At 47.2% G+C, this 19,468-nt stretch overlaps 1 protein-coding gene across 1 annotated transcript in view; it reads left to right on the top strand.

Annotated features, from left to right (window-relative positions):
- LOC142574223 (uncharacterized) overlaps positions 1–18,452 on the top strand; it is a 31,614-nt gene extending 13,162 nt beyond the window's left edge. The window contains exon 4 of the mRNA XM_075683369.1: positions 17,627–18,452. Coding sequence (XP_075539484.1) covers positions 17,627–17,734 — 108 coding nt within the window. The 3' untranslated portion in view covers positions 17,735–18,452. The remainder of the gene's footprint in view (positions 1–17,626) is intronic.
- The last annotated feature ends 1,016 nt before the right edge of the window (positions 18,453–19,468 follow it).

Raw genomic sequence — 19,468 nt, 5'->3', positions numbered from 1 at the left:
ATACGAAAGCTGACATGGCGTCCGGCATTACGCGACACATCCAAATATTCCCTAAACGAGTATATATAGCCATGCTATGAGTGGCGCATGACTCCCTTGGAGAGAAGCTGCATCTGTTGCGGAAGTTAAGACCACTTGGCTCGCGCATACGAGAGCTATATGGCTTTGCTTATGTGGCTGGTGAAGCTGCATACGAAACGTTGACTGAGAATAGTGAGAAGACGTACAGTTTCTACTTTCACTCACAGTATTGATAACTAACTGTTCACTTTACCGCATGAGAAGAGGCTTTATTAAAATAAAGAAAGACTCAGTCTTTCAGATAAACTGAAAAAGAGAGAAACATTTCTAAATTGAAAGGATGTCTCTTTTTTTATCGATTGTAAAAAAATTGTTGTAGTAAAAGTGGACATTTTTCGTGCCTTCGTTCTTTTACGTTTACTTTTTACGTTGGGCACAAAATTTTCAGGTACAACAGTAAAAGGGAACACAGAAGAGGACGCACAACGTCTTGAGCAAGAAATGAGCAGTGCGTCTAACAGAAAGAGAGCAACAGTGGTTATTCGGCGCAGATATAAGCAAGGCTGACACAACAATAACAGTCAGTCAAGTGACACAAATCTGACGGCTAAAAAGCCAAGTAACTGAAAGATGTTTATAAACATGAAAGTGTGGAGATTTCATAGAGCAGTGACTTTTTCGATGAAAAAATATAAAGTGTCTAGCAAGGGAACGGCGCAAAAAGACAAACATAATGCAACCGAAGGATTAGGATGGTTTCTCAGGACCAGAAATTATTCGGCTGCAGCTGCATTTAGTTGGTTAGATACGATTCACTGATCAGAGATATTGCTATTGCCTCGTTCGCAACGGCTAATTGAACATAGTCGCTCATGCCAACTATTTTTGAGTGCGGTTGTCTCTGTGGTTATAGGCTTAGGTTCCGACTTGGTAAAATGTTCACTCGATTGGCTTAGGGTTGAAGAGATATCATCATCAACATCACCCTGTTTTTTGTCAGAGATATTGCTATTGCCTCGTTCGCAACGGCTAATTGAACATAGTCGCTCATGCCAACTATTTTTGAGTGCGGTTGTCTCTGTGGTTATAGGCTTAGGTTCCGACTTGGTAAAATGTTCACTCGATTGGCTTAGGGTTGAAGAGATATCATCATCAACATCACCCTGTTTTTTGTCCACTGCAGGACGAAGGCCTCTCCCTGCGATCTCCAATTGCCCCTGTCCTGCGCCAACCGATTCCAACTAGCGCCCACGAATTTCCTAATTTCATCGCTACACATGGTCTTCTGTAGTCCTCGACTGCGTTTCCCTTCTCTTGGGGAATGGGTATAATGTTTGCATTCTTCCAGTTTTCTGGGACCCTTGTAGTCGATAGACACTTCGTATAAAGAGCCGCCAGTTTTCCTAGGATTATGTCTCCTCCATCTTTGATTAAACCGACTGTTATTCCATTCTCTCCTGCCGTTTTTCCCCGTTTCATGCCTTGCAAGGCCATTCTGACCTCAGCTATAGATATAGGAGGAGTTTCTGTATACTGTTCATTATTTTTTCGAATAGAGCACTCCTGAGTCCTCTGTGTACTGTACAGGTCAGTATAGAATTCTTCCGCTGCTTTTACTATATCTTAGAGATTGCTGATATTACCCTGCTCATCTTTCAGTGCATACATCTTGTTTTGTCCTATGCCAAGTTTCTTTCTCACCGATTTCAGGCTGCGTCGATATTTTTACGGCTTCTTCAGTCCTTCTCAAGTTATAGTTTAGAATATCACTTATTTTCACTTTGTTGATCAGTTTTGACAGTTCCGCGAATTCTATCCTATCTCTTGAGTTGGACACTCTCATTTTTGTCGTTTCTTTATTCGGTCTTTTGTTACTTGGGAGAGCTTGCCTACTGGTTGCCTTGGTGCCTTGCCTCCCACTTCAATTGCTGCCTCTGAAGCCAACCTAGTTAGGTTTTATTCATTAGCTCTATGTCGTCATCATCTCTCTGTTCTAGGGCTGCATATTTGTTTGCAAGTACCAGCCTGAATTTGTCTGCTTTTACCTTTACTGATTCTAAGTTGACCTGTTTCTTCTTGACCAATTTACCTCTTTCCCTCTTCAAATTGAGGTGAATCCTAGCCCTTACTAACCTATGGTCACTGCACTTTACCCTACCCCTCAGTTCTACATTCTGCAGTATGCTGGGATCAGCAGAAATTATGAAGTCAATTTCATTTCTAGCTCCACCATTAGGGCTTTTCCAGGTCCACTTTCTGTTGCTGCGCTTCCTGAGAAAGGTGTTCATTATTCGAAGCTTATTCCTTTCTGCGAAGTCTACCAGCATCTCTCCTCTAGCGTTCCTAAAATCGACGCCGTAGTTGATAATTGCTTGTTCACCAGCCTGCTTTTTCCCCACTTTTGCATCGAAGTCGCCCATTACTACAGTATAGTGAGTTTGCACTTTTCTCATCGCTAATTCAACATCTTCATAAAACTGGTCTACTTCCTCATCATCGTGACTGGATGTTGGAGCGTAGGCTTGTACTACCTTTAATCTATACCTATTATTAAGTTTGATTACGACTACCGCTACCCTCTCGTTGATGCTGTAGAATTCGTCAATGTTGCTCGCTATGTCCTTATGGATATGGAATCCTACCCCGTATTGCTTCTTACCAGTAGACCTCTATAGCAGAGGACATTTCCGTTGTTCAGCAATGTATAAGCCTCACCAGTTCTTCTAATCTCACTAAGGCCGATGATATCCCAAACAATGTCTGGTAGTTCCTCAAAGACTCCTGCTAAGCTAGCCTCACTCGAGAGGGTTCGGGTGTTAAACGTTGCAAGGGTCAGTTTGATTGGCGGCCTGTCCGGACCCAGACATTCTTAGCACCCTCTGCTGCGTTGCAGGTCTGACCGCCGCCTCGCTCAGGTACTCCGCATCTGCTGGGGTCTGAGAGCCATTGGGTAATTGAGTAAGCAATGATGATGATGATGATGATAATAATAATAATAATAATAATAATAATTGACACACATCCAAAAGCAAAACAAAGAAACAGGCCTGTCTATGTCCACGAGGACTTGTGCGACTAGGCCCGGCAGAGTCGGTACAGCGATGTGGTTACATATTTACATCATAGGTGCAAAGGTAGACATTTACATAATAACAAATTTTTTTTACATAATAACACATAACTGGAAGGCATACACTCTTATATAAAGCTACGAATGGCCCAGGTTGTTTGAAGTCTCTTGTCACCCGACATACTGTGCCGAGCGTTCGAAGTGCACTCTGCCTCGTCTGTTGAGAGTGGGGCGAGAAACTCAGAGAGGTATCGAAGTACACTCCAAGGTCTTTCGTTCCCTGAGCTCTTGGCAGGAGAACGTCTTCAACGCTATAGGAAAATAAAGTCCTGTTAGTCTTCCGCGTGAAGCTTACAACTTTCGTTTTTGATGCATTTATCACCAGCATCTTTTCAGGGCACCCTGACGCAAAATTTGCAATGTCCTTCTGAAGGGCGACGCAGTAATTAACAGTTTTTATCCCATTGAAAATTTCGCGTCATCAGCGTATAAAAAAAAATGAAGTTTTGAATGACTGCCGAAACGTCGTTAATAAACAGCGAGAAAAGAAGATGGCCCAGGACAGACCCTTGAGGAACTCCACTTGTAACCGCATAAAGTTCTGACATCTGACCATTAATGCTAACGTAGCAGTACCGGTCGCGTATGTAGCTTATGAGCGCTGTTACAGAGTGGTGCAGATTAAGTTTTGCCAACTTTTGAAGGAGCATTTTGTGGCATACAACTTCAAACGCGTTACTGAAGTCAAATTAAATGACATCCAGCTGTCCCTTCTTATAGACTGCTTGAGAGGCATGCACCATGAAGCTAACGAGGTTGGTAGTTGTGGAGCGTACCGATATCAAACCGTGATGCTGAGGAGTGATAGTATTTTTGATAGAGGATGAAATTATTCAGTGCTGAGTTTACTCGAATCATTTAGATGCTGCGCATAGGAAAGAAATAGGCCTGTAGTTGCTCGCAGCAGTTTTTACCCCTCACACAAAGACGGGAACGACCCACGCTGATTTCCAAGCCTTCGGGAATGTGCTCGTCTTTAAATCAGAATTAAAACTACAAATAAGCACTGGAACAAGCAAGGACCCGTATGTCTTCATCAAAGCAAGTGGAATGTCATCAGGACTTCACGAAAGAGACGGTTTTAAGCGTTTTACGCTCTTAAAGACAAGTTCCTCTGAGACCGATAGACTTGAATCCAGGGAAGCGTGATTGGAAAGCTCACTAACTCCGTGACCGTACCCTTCCTGTACAGAGACCCAAGTGTAGGGCGAAGGCGCCCGCGACATCTGGAACAGGTTGGCTGTCGCCGCTAAGTAAAGAGATATAATAATAATAATAATAATAATAATAATAATAATAATAATAATAATAATAATAATAATAATAATAAATATAGTAATATAATAATGCGAGATATGCTAATATAATAGATAATATATTAGATATAGTAATAATACTAACTCAAACGCTTATATAGTGCCCATGAACAGCTATGAAGCCTTCGTACTCGTGCGCTTGAACAGTAATGCGTGAGGCAAAATGAACAAAGAAGACAAATGTGGTAGAGAAAACAATGTGATATAGAAACAAAACAAAAAAAGGAAATAAAAGAGGAGGCGGCGGGTGCAAATGGGAGCTCATCATACATGTATACATTTTCATACATTTTCTACATGTATCATACAGGATGCATGTACATTTTATACATGTATCATACATTTTCATACATTGTCTACATGTATCAGGCATTTTCTACATGTATATAAAACACAGGAAATAAACTCAAATATGTCAACAGAGGCAGAAAACTTATTACGTGTTTTTTGGAGCAGAGCCAAAGGACAGTTTTGCAGCAAACCCGTGCAGGAAATACAGAATGTTGCCTGGAGTACTGCTGCGGCACGGAAAATTGCGCGTGGTTAGGGAGCTTTGGGCAATGTAAAATGCTATGGACTATATACCTTATAGACGAAGAAAAAGTCTGATTTAATACATTATGATTTTAGAGGTGCGAGTTGAGGTGCATTTGAGAGGGCTGGACTATAGTCGCCAGAACGACAATAGCGGTCCGTATTCAACGTTACAACGTCCAAATTTCAAGTTGGTCCACCCACAGATTTAGGTTGGCTCGTGCTCAAATTTCAAGTTGACCCACCTCCTAATTTAAGTTGGCCCACCACAAATTTCAGTTGGCCCTCCTCCAGATTTCGACTTGTCTAACCCCCAAATTTCAGTTGGCCCAGCCCCACTGAATTTAGCCTATGTCCAAATTTCAAGCTGCGCTACCCCCAAATCTTAAGTTGGCCACCCCATAATTTAAGTTGGCCCACCCTGAAATTTCAACTTAACGCAGCCCCAAGTTTCAGTCAAACCACACCTACAATAAGCTTCCACGGGGATTTCCTAAGGATCCCATGTACCTGTATGGGTGTCCTCTCTTTATTTTATTTTTTTGCTGCCTTAAATTGTTCCTTATCGTTTAAAAGGCACGAATCATCTACATTTACACTATCATAACGAATAATGTCTTCGCGAATTACGTATTTTTTTGTGCAGATGCAAGTCATAACACTTTTCGAGTGACAGCGCTGGCGAGTTCGCCAAAGAATGGAATGCTTACGTACTAATACAGAACAGAAACGCTCTGTAATGACATCAGCAGTGTTCGAGACAAAATCGCCATTTTCATCAAAACTTACATCTTCGGTGCTCTTTCTAGAAGAATGAGAGTACAAGTAGCTCCATAAGTATCTTGAACTACGTCATGCCGGCTTTGATGCGTTCAATATGGTTGTAGTGATTATTGTTAAAATAAAATTTGCAAAGACTACGACAGCGCGCAAATTCAAGCTTCCAATAATCTAGCTAGCCGTGTATGTTCCGCTTTTCTGTGTGCACGGTCTTTCAGCTTCATTGTCGATTTTAGTTCTTTAGAAAGCCAGTGAGGCAACTTAGATTTTTCAGCAGTTTGCTAGGCATGAATATGCGTATACTATCTTCCAACTACATTCGGAAAGAATTTAACTTGCTCATCAACATCAGCTCTCGCATCCACAAACGATTAGTCAGCTTTTTCGGATAATAGTAACAACAACAACTACTACTACTACTACTACTGCTTTCGGTTAAGTACCGAGCAAGAAAAACAAACAGAAAAGGCAGATATGCGTTGTATAATAGAGGTTATATGCACATAATAATAATAATAATAATAATAATAATAATAATAATAATAATAATAATAATAATAATAATAATAATAATAATAATAATAATAATAATAATAATAATAATAACTTATTTCCGATCCCCTGTACATGGCGGGATCGCGGAACGAGGCAGTAAAAGCCGCCGAACAAATTTCCAACTTGACAAAGCTGCCAGCTTCTCCTCTTTGGCGATGAACAACCGGACACTCGCGAGTACATCATTTGCAAAATAAAAGAAAAACAATAGAATAAAACAATTTAAAACGAAAAAATAATAATGCGAAATATACATTTACCTTAAAAACCATACACTGGTGTGCACATGCGTTGCATGTTCAAAAGTAAAAAAAAGAAAAAAATGTAACGCAATATTTATGATTAACACATGTATATAATTCTGCGAAAGCATACCAACTATTATTCAGTTGCAAAATAATAAGTAAGCGAGTAAATCTCTGTACGAAAAGTCCCGTGGAACCAAACAATTTATCTGTAACTCACTCAGTAAACGAGTTTTCGAAGGCTTGTAGTCCGTATCGTCTGTGTAAACATTGTGTGTAGAGGCTGCTATGCCAAGTGTGCACCTCAAAGAAAATCCTGACTGCATAACTCTGTGAGAGTGCGCGTAATCATGTAATGCCCGCAGGCGTTAAGCTGTATGTGGTACCTTCGGCCGCGTTATCGTTTGTTCTTATAAGGCAGGCTTTGTCTGCACTTATTACAGACATCTGTTTCGCTACCACTTCCCTTACGTTGACATTACAAAAGTCAATTATCACGCACGCAGTGGGTTTGAGCGTGGTTCACTCGGCTCCTGCTTCTTGCCCACATTTTCGGATGTTTTTCGAGTGTGTACCCCTGAACTTTCTACATTTTCGGATCCGCGAAGTGAAGAGGAACACGCCGATACCCGACTTTTGTGGGTGGGTGGACTTTCGTGACATTTCTTGCCGTTTTTCTTTCGACTACGCCGTGACAGTGTGCTGAGCCTAACCATGTTAGAATTCGCGAGGCGAGGCGTCGCTCACCCACCTCTTCTCGTCGGATGCTTTTCCACGGAGTTTGTGATGGAGTGCGAGGTGGAAGGGGAGTTTTTATCCCCCGAGGACTTCACTAAAGACTCCGGGTGGCAGCTCGTTGTCGCCAGACGTTCTTCAATGAGAATGAGAAACGCGGCCAATGCCATTGCGGCCGACGTTCAGCATAACGCCGGTTCCAACGCTCGGCGCCGCGCCGACCGCGCGGGCATTAAAAGCAAGATCATTCGAGGGGCCAGGATGCCTCCGATGCCCAAGAAAGAGGCAAAGATCGTCGTGCGGCCCAGGGGAGGCCTGTATATCAGCAAGTGCGGACCCACCGCAGTCGCCGACGCCATATGGCAGGCTGCCGGGCTCGATTCGGCGTCGCGGGACACTGACACGATGTGTCCCAACTTTCATCAAAACATAATGGTGATCAGCACACCAAACAGGGACAACGCTGCACGCTACGTCGGCATCGAGGGCATCTCCGTCGCCGTTCAACGTTTCGAAGTGAGCGCTTACGAGGCGCCTCCCAATACACGTGCAAGGGCGTCATCCGAGGCGTCTCCCTTACCGACGGGCCCGCGGTGATCGACAAGAAACTCGTCAATCCGAGAAATCCCACGGCGCTGGGCGCCAAAAGAATCAAGAACACCGGCACGGTGGTGGTCCTGTTCGAGGTACCGGGTGCCAAATTTTGTCTCGTTCGGCGGCACTATCGTCAGGTGCGCTTTATTTCGCAAGCAAATGGACGCGTGTTACAGCTGCGGCAGGTTCGGGCACCGCTCCGACGTCTGCCCTTCGCCCAACGACGCCATCTGCAGAGGATGCGGAGAAGCAAACCCCGACGCTCAGCATAGGTGCGATCCCAAATGCAAGCTGCGCGGAGGCGATCACCTTACCGCCGCCAAGGAGTGCCAGCGACGATTTCAGACGCCGTATCTCGTCAGGGGAAGACGGGGGCAATGCTCCCGCGTCCTCAACGCCGAACATTTCCCGCCCATGGAGGGTGCGAATCAAGCCCGGCAAGCATGGCATGAATGCCAATACGGTTGCAGCCGCTCCCGGTCCAGGGGGAGATCCAGGTCTCGTGGCCGCTCCAGGGTTCGCACCAGGAGCCGCTCCGTCTCCAGGGCCAGGCCGATGTCAAGATCCCGAGTCCGATCCAGATCCGGTTCCAGGGGCCGCCCGGGTTCCAGAACCCAGCCAGCATCTGGAGCCCAGCCTGCCTCCACACGTTGCGGGAAGCAGCCGACCCTCGTTTGCACGTCCCAAGCCCGGTGCTAATATAGAAGCTGCTCAGGCACCTCGAAACGACCCGCACCCAGAGCAAGCTAGGGACGCGGAAGTCATTCGCTTACGCAAAGAGAACGACGACCTCAAGAGCCCGATCAAGAGGCTAGTTAACGAAATAGCAGAGATCAGGAAACTCGTTTCGAATGTGTCGGATAACGGTGCGCCAGGCAGGGCCATAGAGACTCTAATCCCAGCTCTGGTAGACGGTACTGCGACGTCCTCGCAGAGCAGTAGTAAAACAAACAGGTGAATCGGGAGCGTTGCCAGCAGAAGTCAGCGAGATTAAGCAAACTCTCATTGGGCTGGCAGATGGCCTCAAACAGGTCACCGCTAGCGTCAGTTGTCTCACCGATAACGTTCTCCAAATTCAGGTAGCACTCGGAGACCCTAACAGGGGCCTCGGAGCTGTCGCTGATCGCATCGACGCCATTGAGGCGCGAATGGCTCCATACGCCTCCGTCGTACAACCGCTAACCGTTCCCGCCATACTAAAGGAAGCTAGACTTCAGTATCCCACCAGGGCGGCGACAGGAGGTCCCAGTCTTTGCGCAGCCCTAACTGCCCCGTTAGGTGGTAGTCCTTCCGGTCCGCCATAATGGATAGGTCCAAAGAGAGTTTTCTAATTTGGCAATGGAACTGCAGGGAGTTATTCTAGCAAAAAAGCCCCTCTGCAGCAGTTGTTCAGGTCTTTCGCTGTCAAACCTCAAATCATTGCTCTCCAGGAAACATTAGTCTCCGCCGCCTCGCTCCAGGGCTACAGGGTCGTGTCGGGCCGGCCCAGGGGGCGAGGGATTTGCACTTTGATTGATAAAAGGCTGACTCATCTCACCCACGACCTCAAGCTGGCGAGTGGTAGAATTGAATATGTCATGGTTGAGATCCTGCTCAAAGTACCGCAGCGCAATCAGCGCAGGAACAGCGTGTTCTTCCTCAATATCTACAGCAACCCCAGGGACTCGCGCCATCAGTTCAAGACCATCCTCAAGAAAGCGACCGACTTGGCCGGCCCTCGACCCTTGGTCATCGTCAGTGACTTCAACGCACCGTACAGCATCTGGGGTTACGTCTACGACACTACCAAGGGGCGCAACCTGTGGCGAGACGCCAACGAGATGGACCTCACTCTGTTCACTGACAAGGATTTTCCTACGCGCATCGGCAACTCCGTCAGCCGGGACTCGACACCCGACCTCGCGTTCGTAAGGAACGTTGAGGGCGTAGGCTGGAGGAACACCGCCATGGAGTTCGGCAGCGACCACTACATTCTCGAGACCAACTTCAAGGTGTCTCGGAGTAGGATCAAGGAATTCACGTTCATCAATTGGGTCCACTATCGCAAGATTCGCGAAGAACCCGGCGGAGCCAAGGCACCCGCCACTCTCGAAGAATGGTGCGAAGGCGTCCGGAAGGACGCTTCCGCGGCTACCAAGAAAGCGGAAACCGATCTCAACGTCGAGTGGATGGACAGCAGGCTTGCCCACCTGATCGAGGCCAAAAACGCCCTGCTCCGCCGATGGAAGGGTCAAAGGCTCAATCGCAGACTCCAAAAAAAGATGTCGGAGCTCAACAAGGTCGTCGATGACCACTGCACGGCGCTATACCAGCAGCAGTGGACGAGCTCTGCGAATCCATCGATGGACGTAATGCGTAACGTCAAATCCTGGGGTATGCTCAAGCACCTTCTCGACAAAAGCGGCTCGAAGTCAAATCGAAGGCATACGTTGGCCCGGGCCCTTCACGAAGCCACCAGGTCTCACACGGTCGATGACCTCATCTCAAAACTCGTACAGAAGTACTTGCCCGACCGTGGCAACAGAGATCCGGCGACACAACTCCCGGAATACCAAGGTCCTCCACGCCCCGAGCTCGACGAAGACTTGTCCGTTGCTGAGGTCAGACAGGCCATCTTCGCGCTCAACCGCAAGTCTGCGCCGGGTCCTGACGGAGTCACCAACAGAATGTTGAGAAACTTCGAGGACACGTCGATCGTCTTTCTGACCGACAAAATCAACGAGCCCAGGAATAGCGGCGTTGTTCCTGCAGAATGGAAGATGACCTGCACGGTGCTCATTCCCAAGCCCGGCAAGGCCCCGAACATCAAGAACCTCAGGCCGATTTCTCTAACCTCCTGCGTCGGCAAGCTCATGGAGCGCGTCGTCCTCAACAGGGTCAACGGGTACCTCGAAGACGACGAGGTTTACACGTACAACGTGATCGGCTTCCGCGCCGGACTCACGACGCAGGATGCAATGAAGCTAATAAAGCATCAGATTGTGGATGGCCGTTCCAGAGACGTCAATGCTTTGCTCGGTCTGGACCTCGAGAAAGCTTTCGACAATGCGCTCTGTAGCTTCATCGTAAAGACCATTTCAGACCTGGGTCTCGGTCCCAGATTACATAGCTACGTCAGCTCTTTTCTAACGGACAAGAAGGCCAAGCTTCGCATTGAGGACTTCCGCTCCGACGATGTGCCCCTCGGAGGGCGGGGTACTCCTCAGGGCGCCGTCATCTCACCTACACTGTTTAACATCTGTATGATTGGTCTTTCCGAGAGGCTGGCACGCGTAGAGGGCGTCAAGCACACCACATACGTTGACGACATCACCTTATGGTGCTCCGGCGAAGGCAGAGTCGAAGAATCCATGCAGGAGGCGATCGACGTGATCGAGGAGTATCTCCGCCCCACCGGACTTCGATGCTCCTCCGCCAAGTCGGAGCTTCTCCGTTACAGGAGAGAGAAGGGAGGCAGACCCAAAGATTGGAAGAGTCTCCGAAAGCAGCATCAGTCTTCGCACTTGTGACGTGGGGGGGGGGGGCGTAATACCCAGTGTCGACATTATTCGGGTCCTGGGCATGTTTGTCAAATTCAACGGCGCGAACGGAACGGCTCTCCGCAAGATCATCGCAAAGACTGACAATGCTTTCCGCTTCGCTCGCAGAATAGCAAACCGGCACCGAGGAATGAAGGAAAACAATCTCCTCAGGCTCATCAATGCCTTCGTACTATGTCACTTTACGTACACAATTTCTATGCACAACTAGCTCAGAGCGGAACGAGACCAGCTCAATGCTCTCACCCGCAAATTGGTCAAGAGGGCTCTCAAGCTACCCATTAGGACCCATATCGAGGATTTCCTTAATCTGGGGGTGCAGAACACCGCCGAGGAGATTGCCGAAGCCCAAGAACGTGCGCAACTTACTCGCCTGAGCACCACAGCGGCAGGTAAACACATCCTCGAAGAGCTGGGTTACCACCCTGCGGGATTCCCGATGGTCAGTACCCCCATACCTAGGTGCATTCGAGACAAGTTCGAAGTGGCCCATGTGCCCCGAAACGTCCATCCCGTCCATAACAAGGGCAGACGCAAGGCCAGAGCAGCAGCCATCCTCAAACAGATCAAGCAACGAGACATTAGAGCAAGCTTCATCGACGCCGCGGAGTACAGCGATGGCAAGACCTTTACCATCGTTGTGGTCGACTCCAGCGGCAAGATTTCCAATAGCGCCTTCATTCGCACTTCAGACCCCGGAGTCACCGGGCAAGCCGCCATCGCCCTCGCCCTGCTAGCCGGTCGTGGGTCCGAGATATGTAGCGATTCCAAAACGGCAGTTAGGGCTTTTCAGAAGGGTTGCATCGCCAAGCAAGGTACTCGTCTTCTTAGCAGCTCGAGTCGATATGCTCTCACTCATCATTCAATCCACTGGTTTCCCGCTCACGTAGGGTCGGTCGAGGGTGCTCCCCCGAACCTCAATGAGTCTGCTCACGAGGCTGGGCGTGACCTCACCGACCACGCTCCCTCTGCAAGAAGCACCGACTCCCCTCCTTCCTACGGCCACGCGGACGCTCCCGCTACTCACAACGAGATTATTAAATTCTTCTACATGTCTAGAAGGGTCTTTCCACCCCCTCACCCCAAGTTGAATAGGGCGCAAGCCGTTACGCTTAGACTTCTGCCGACCAGCACGTGTCCGTGTCTCTCCGTTCTCCACGAGGCTTACCCGGACGTGTATCGCGACGACGCCTGCCCGTCCTGTGGGCAGACCTGCATTCTAGCGCACATGCTCTGGGAGTGCGCTTCGACATACCTTAAGTTCATCAATCTGGAGTTGGACTCGCTTCTGCGTAGCCTCGCTCTAGAAAAGCAAATCCTGGCTGTCCGGCGTGCCCGCGACCGGGCCGATGGGCTAGAGCTGCCGGTCCCGATATGGGACTAGCCGGGTGCGCGACGAGTTTGCGTCCTCGCCGGACCTGCAATAAAGTTTCTTCACTCACTCACTTGTCATATGTACGCCTTGTTTAGAAATTTCGCCCCCGCTTTGTTTAGAACCTGTCGACCGACGTAGCGTCTTGTCACAAAATAGAGGTCGCATGTGATGGTGTCGACGTAAAATACACAGTGGTAACCAGCAAGGCAGCACTGCTAACACATGCACGTCTCAACTGTCGCATCACTACAAACAGATGTTGCGAAGTGAGATAGGCAGCTGGACGAGTTGGTTATGTTTGATGTAAAAAAGGTTTCCTAACAACGGCGGCAAGAAGGAATACGCAAGACGTTATTCTTGCTCTTCTACAGGGGTGTTCGAATTACGAAATTTCATAATCGGATACAGTAAGAATATCTGAAACAAATTATTTCCGAAAATCGAATAGAATGCTGAATACCGGAACAAAGTGAAATATAAAGGGTTTGGAATTCATCTGGTTACAAAAAATAAAAACAAAATGAGGCACATATACATAATTTTATATATCTAATTCCGTTCAATACCGCGCGTAAGGTCAGCTGAGGAGCTTTTAGATGAAAAACGACTCAAACGTGCTTGTATCTGGCACATCCTCACAAATTACATTAATGAAACACAGAAACAACACGTAATCAGGTGCACGTAGAGCGTCATGTCCGTTGAATGAGCAAACTATAATGCTGTAGCTGAAGAGCATAAAAAGAATGTCGCAGTTGCACCCGAAAGGCGAAGCATTGATTGTGATGGCACAATATTAGACAGCTATACGAAGCAACGCCGTTTTATCGGCCGTATAAACTTGTAAACATTCGTTAGCTAATTAAATTAACAAGCATACTGTCATGCCCGCACAGGCAAACATGAACACATCTCGCTCGACAACTGCGGACACTCCCTGTCAAAACGCTGGCCTGAGGAAGAGCGGCAGCAGCAGGGAGCTAATTGCCCTTCGTGCTGCCTCTCGCTTCACCGCGAACTACGCGGCGAGAACACAACGCGCACGAAGGCATAAATTCTCGGCGCGCCTGTACACACTAGGCACCCTCCGCAGATCGTTCTCAAGGTAGAGCCCGCATGGCCGCGCTTAGCCGCGCCATACTCAGCTGCCGCCGAAGTAGAACGCCCCCCTGCTGCTTTGCGCACGTTGGAAGAGGGCACACTTCCTCCCCACCTTCTTCCCTTGCTTCGCGCGCGAGGTCGAGCTACCGTGGTTCTCGGCTCGCCCTCACACACTGTCACTCGCACCGACAGGATACAGCGCGCTGCCGCGATGTTTTCGCACTTGGACTTTATGCGGAACATCACGTTGACGCCGACGGCGGAAATTTGCCTGGAGTGTACATACAATTGATATGGCAATATAAAAAGGAATGGCAAATGCATCATTCATGCGTTTGTGGACAGTTCACGTCAAATGAGTTCATCGGGAAATGCTGTGAGAAGTATCAGCATTCCAAGTTTCAAGGAGCAGTATAACTCCAAAGCTATAAATCGCGATATAGGCAGATTGTAACTCTTTAATTCACAATAATCTGTTAAATGCAGGAGTTAAAACCTGAGTTTGGCCTGCTGAACTAATCATTAAGCTCGCTCGCTTGGTCGCTTGCTCAGTCGCGTTTGTTTGCATTGTGGGTCTGCCCGTGAACCTGTAGACGCGATTGTATATTTGGCGGAAATCTCACGTATTATTATTTTAGTTTTGTTCTTTTAGGCAAGAATGTCGTCCCCCTTCGTCGGACTGGGCATTCACTCATATTTAAGCCAGTTTCATCTCTACGAACGATAAAAATAGTATGCCACCTCGACCTTACGTTCCCCCGATTTGTGATGTCACGGCGAAAACGTGGGCAACATTAGATTCTGCTAGTAACAGCGCAAAATGTAGACAAGAGACGAGACAAGAAGACACCACAAGCGCTGACCTTCAACAACGTTTATTCCGAAAGAAACACGGCTTCTTATAACCATTGCCCACACGTGTCGCAGTCACGTGATTGCACATCATGTGAAACATGCACTTTTTTTGCACTCAAGATAGTGGTTGCACGTGCAAAAGCTCAAGTTCTTTTTTTGTCAGTAACAAGGACGGCGTGCTAACGCATTGGTCACGAAGTCTGGTAATCTCGGCTGCCTCAATTATCTCCCGGATTAGCTGGTCATTGTGTTTCTTCGGCACTTTACAGCGTCTGAATTCTGCGGCGCAATCTTTTGAGGGGCAATCCCTGATATGGATGCCTAGATTCCTGTTAGCCTGCTCGACGCTAATGGTATCTTCGACTGGTCGCCTGTATGCCCCGAAGCAGAGTCGGGTAGATCGGTCGTTTCCCGAGCTCAAAGGTAGGGGACAAGCGCGCAAGCCGAACGTGCGACTCGCTCTCGGAGGAGGAAATTGCTGATGCGAAACCCCGTGACTACTGCCAACGTCCAATGCTTCGCCTATCCAAAGCTCCTGGCGCTGCCGGAAAAACCGGCGGACGTGCCGGCGGGACGAACGTTCGTCGAGACGCCAGCATGCAGTGGCCTAGGTTGCCAAGGTTACGGTGGGCCGTCGCCAACAGCAGCGACGCGGCGCTGCGATGACGTTTCAGTCTCGATGACTGCTCCGACGACAGTGCTCGGAGCGCCTCAGAGCGCTCCAAGATAGAGGAGAGCAATCGAGAAAAACCAGCCGAACGCAGGGCGCACACCCTCTTTCAACCAGCCGAAGACAACGCCGCTCGCGAGAGCGCTCCAGAGTGCTCAGAAACGACCAGCCGAAGATAGCATTAGTTTGTGTTCCTTTAGTCTTTCATTTGTGCGTCTCGATGAAAGACTAAAGAAACATCGCACGTGTCGCAGTCACGTGCGATCACGTGACTGCGACACGTGTGGGCAATGGTTATAAGAAGCCGTGTTTCTTTCGGAATAAACGTCGTTGAAAGTCAGCGCTTGTGGTGTCTTCTTATCTCGTCTCTTGTCTACATTTTGCGCTGTTACTAGCAGGATGGAAAACCAACAAGCCCAAGCTGCTATTCTAACATTAGATTCGCCACCCATCGTTCACTATTTCCCGCTTTTCGCGCGTACGTTAGTCTTGCACTTATTGTAAAAGCCTACTGTTTTCCTTTCTGTAAGCGTCGCTTAATGATCTAGCCGACACCTTGACATTTTCTGATATTTTGCTTCCTGCGCGAAATGTGAGCCCGCAAATGTTGACATTACAATTTTAAGAGGAAGCATGAGCTCCTGTCCAATTTCTCAAGTCCAATTTCTCTATTCAAGTACATGTAGGGTGAAGAAGTGTTCCCCTGAGAGAACCGCTAGACTTATTTAGGGGAAAATTGTTGCATTTGAGAAGGAAAGTTGAATTCTAGCAAGTGCAGCAATCAAAATGCTGATTTAAAACGTGAGATGTTGTACTCATATTGCCATAAGTCGGTAATGTTCGAAAAAAAAATATAGCTTAAAAATTCGTAACCCTGCAAAAAAAAAAAAAAAGAAATGCCGCCCGTGCAGCCCGTACAGATGTTACACCATCGAAGCTGAAATGTGCGGCCCCAGTGTTTATCGCTGGGTTAATTCGGACGGTTTATTAAACTCTTTCTCAATTATTGGTTACGTCTTTGTGTTTCCTAATGAGGTTACGGATACGTTTTGCTTGGATTTATCACATTGTTTATTTAAAATGCCACACATTGCGCTTCACATAATCACCATCATGGAGGGGTGGAAGGAGCGGTTCATTGTGTTAATCCTGCGAGTTCATCACAGTCTGTTTGAATTATGCAACTCATTTGTGTTTCGTAATGCGTTAACCATAGTGTTTATGACTCTGTTATGCACTGTAGTTACCAAGTGATACACCGGGGCTGCATATTTCATTTAGTTAAAGACACAGACATTTTGGGACATGTTGCCAAGTCCGAGAGAGACTGCTGCGCGCGCGCTCTGCTGCGAAAGAGAAACGACGTCACTATCGGCGTAGCCAATGGCGCGCCACACTTTTGCTGCGAAATCATTATGTCAACATGAAAATGTATTAACCCTGTCCCCCTCTGTGTCCCTTCCCTGATATAATAGGTAGATAATAGTATATGCTCTGAATGCGTAAGCATTTCTATGCCTACCCAACGAGAAATTTGTCCGTCCGTCACGCAGGACCAATGCAATGACTCATACCCCCCTAAACAAAGGCCCATACCCCCGCAGTAGGGTTTCTTTGGTCGGACCACGAGTGTTTCACCTAGGCATATACAGCTTCGCTGTCAAATATAAAAGAACAGATACGGGACTTTTGTGAACGGCGCCTGTGCGCACAAATGAGGTGTATGAGTGTACAGCTTGCATGAAATTGTCACAATGCTTACGAGGGCTACGCATACGTCCTAGTCCCAAATAAGTGGCGCATTTCAGAGCAGTTTATAATACAACAAAATTGCAGCTTTAGATGTTTTAGTACGTGCTGCTTACAGTATTGTCATATCACCATTGATTACTGATAGAGTTAGAGAGTTGAAAACTTGATACTTGAGATTTTTTAAAATTTCATTCTTGCATTCCTCAACAATTTTTGTAAAAAAAAGCTTTGCTTAAGTAAGACATCTGCTTCATACAGTCAGGGTATTCTCACTTTGTTTTTTTTTTTTGAAATGCAAGAAACCTCACCAAATGCGGTGTAATTGATACCTAGCGAAACTGTGGTTGCACATATTTAGATAGAAGCTCCTGCGGTATAAAAGCTTCCTCTTACATACGCGCTCGTTTGCTTCACCATCTTTCAGAGCTTTCGTGGCAAAGGCACTTGCCAAGGAGGACGATGCACAACCCGCGCCTGGAAACGTGTCGTCACTGCTCGACCGGTGCCTCCACGCCCGAAGTCCTCTGCCTAGCGGTGCCCGTTGGACGATGGCTCCGCGCGGCGGCGCGCGCGCCAACCTCCTCGCGCCCGATTCGAACAACGTCGTTGAAAACTGAGGCCTGCGCACTGTCCAGTTGATTATACATTACTTCGACACCGTAATGCCTCTTAAATAAGAAGGAAAGAAGAACAAACCCTTACTGTAGCCCAACTACAGCTTGGAGCTTGTAGAAGGTATCTTGAAGCAGCACGTTGGGACGGGGGGCAGAAAACACACGCAGCAGGACTAGCGCTCACTGCCAGCTAAATGTTTTTTTTGTTTTTAGGAAAAGTACCAGCCGTATTCATAGCCATGTTGAACACAACGAGAAAATGATCCTGTTCAGCAATCATGCCCCCAAGGTGGTGCTACAACTACAAGTGTTCATCTAAAAATGGCATCTTTTGTTTAAATAAGTTTAGTGACGCCGCGATGACACACTTTACTTTGGATTTTCGTTTTCTTTTTACTTTTTCAGGAACGTGACGCTACTACGAACAGCACAGTACATGCGCTTTTATTGCCGTGAGCTGCAAAATGAGTGTTATCACATTTCATCCTAGCTTTTTGGCACTATCATTTGGTCTATAAGATGAGCTACAACGCTTAACACTTTCAGTGTACAGTCCATGTGAGGTGATTCAACAAAATGGTAATGTTGTGCACTTCCTCGAATGCAAATAAATGAGAGGTTTGACACTAACGAGTATTCCACGAAAATTGCCCGGTGAATCTTGGAAAGCGTGGGGTCAAAATTACGAGTCTGGAGTCAGCCAGGTAAGTAGAACTGAAGGAACAACAGGTGGAGCTTAGTAGTGTTAAGTGTCACAATTTGTAATAAATAAACAAAGAAAACGAGCGGTTAACTAACACCCGGAGAAAGGCTGCCCAACCGTGGGTTAAAGAAATATCCCAATCAAATTGTATAATAATGAGTTCTAGCTGGACCAGCAGCTACATTTTACAAAGAATAAAAAAATACGCCGTGTTCTATTGGTAAGTATACCTAGCCACCAAAGAAACATTCCTAAGGCTATTGGACATTTTATAAAGGAAGCAAAGTGAAGCATTCGGCACTTCGCTGTAAGTCTAATTTCACTCGCGATGACTGAGAGAAGTGGGAGAGACAGAAACAAGGACAGGCCGGGAAGTTAAGCAGGCGGACGTCCAATTTGCTACCCTTCACTAGGGAGAGGGAGTGAGGCATTGAAAGAAAGAAGGAGAAGGCGAAGACCAACAGACTCTATACAAAGCGTCCTAGCTATAACTTTAGCCAAGCTGTTCAACGAAAAAAAGAAAAGAACAAAAGAACATGGTGCCAGATACAATTTTAAGGCCTAGGATGTTGGATCGTCAGAACACTGACGACCGAACGCCATAGGTCTTAAAATCAGGCCTCACACCGTGCTTCTTCAATATTTTTTTTCCGTTGAAGAGCTTGGCTAGAGTTAGCTGGGACACCCTATATAGAGATTGTTTGCCGGAACGCATTTCCTCCTCGTTCATTGCAGCTTGAGCGTTTCTTCTTCAGTCACATAAACCCGCTCAAAAATAACAACGACGAGTGAGTAGCTGCGCGTCAGGAGCGATTTCGCTAGACGATGTCCTGGCGGAAGTTAGATACGTTAATGCTGGTGTCTATGTCGACGGCAAATAAAGACGGACGTAGGGGGAATTATTTCTCATGAAAAAAAGAAGGCAAGGATCTTACTGCACCGTAACATT

The sequence above is a fragment of the Dermacentor variabilis genome, chromosome 3 (genome assembly GCF_050947875.1).
Source record: "Dermacentor variabilis isolate Ectoservices chromosome 3, ASM5094787v1, whole genome shotgun sequence".
NCBI lineage: Eukaryota > Metazoa > Arthropoda > Arachnida > Ixodida > Ixodidae > Dermacentor > Dermacentor variabilis.
This window is presented reverse-complemented; position numbering and strand designations above follow the sequence as displayed.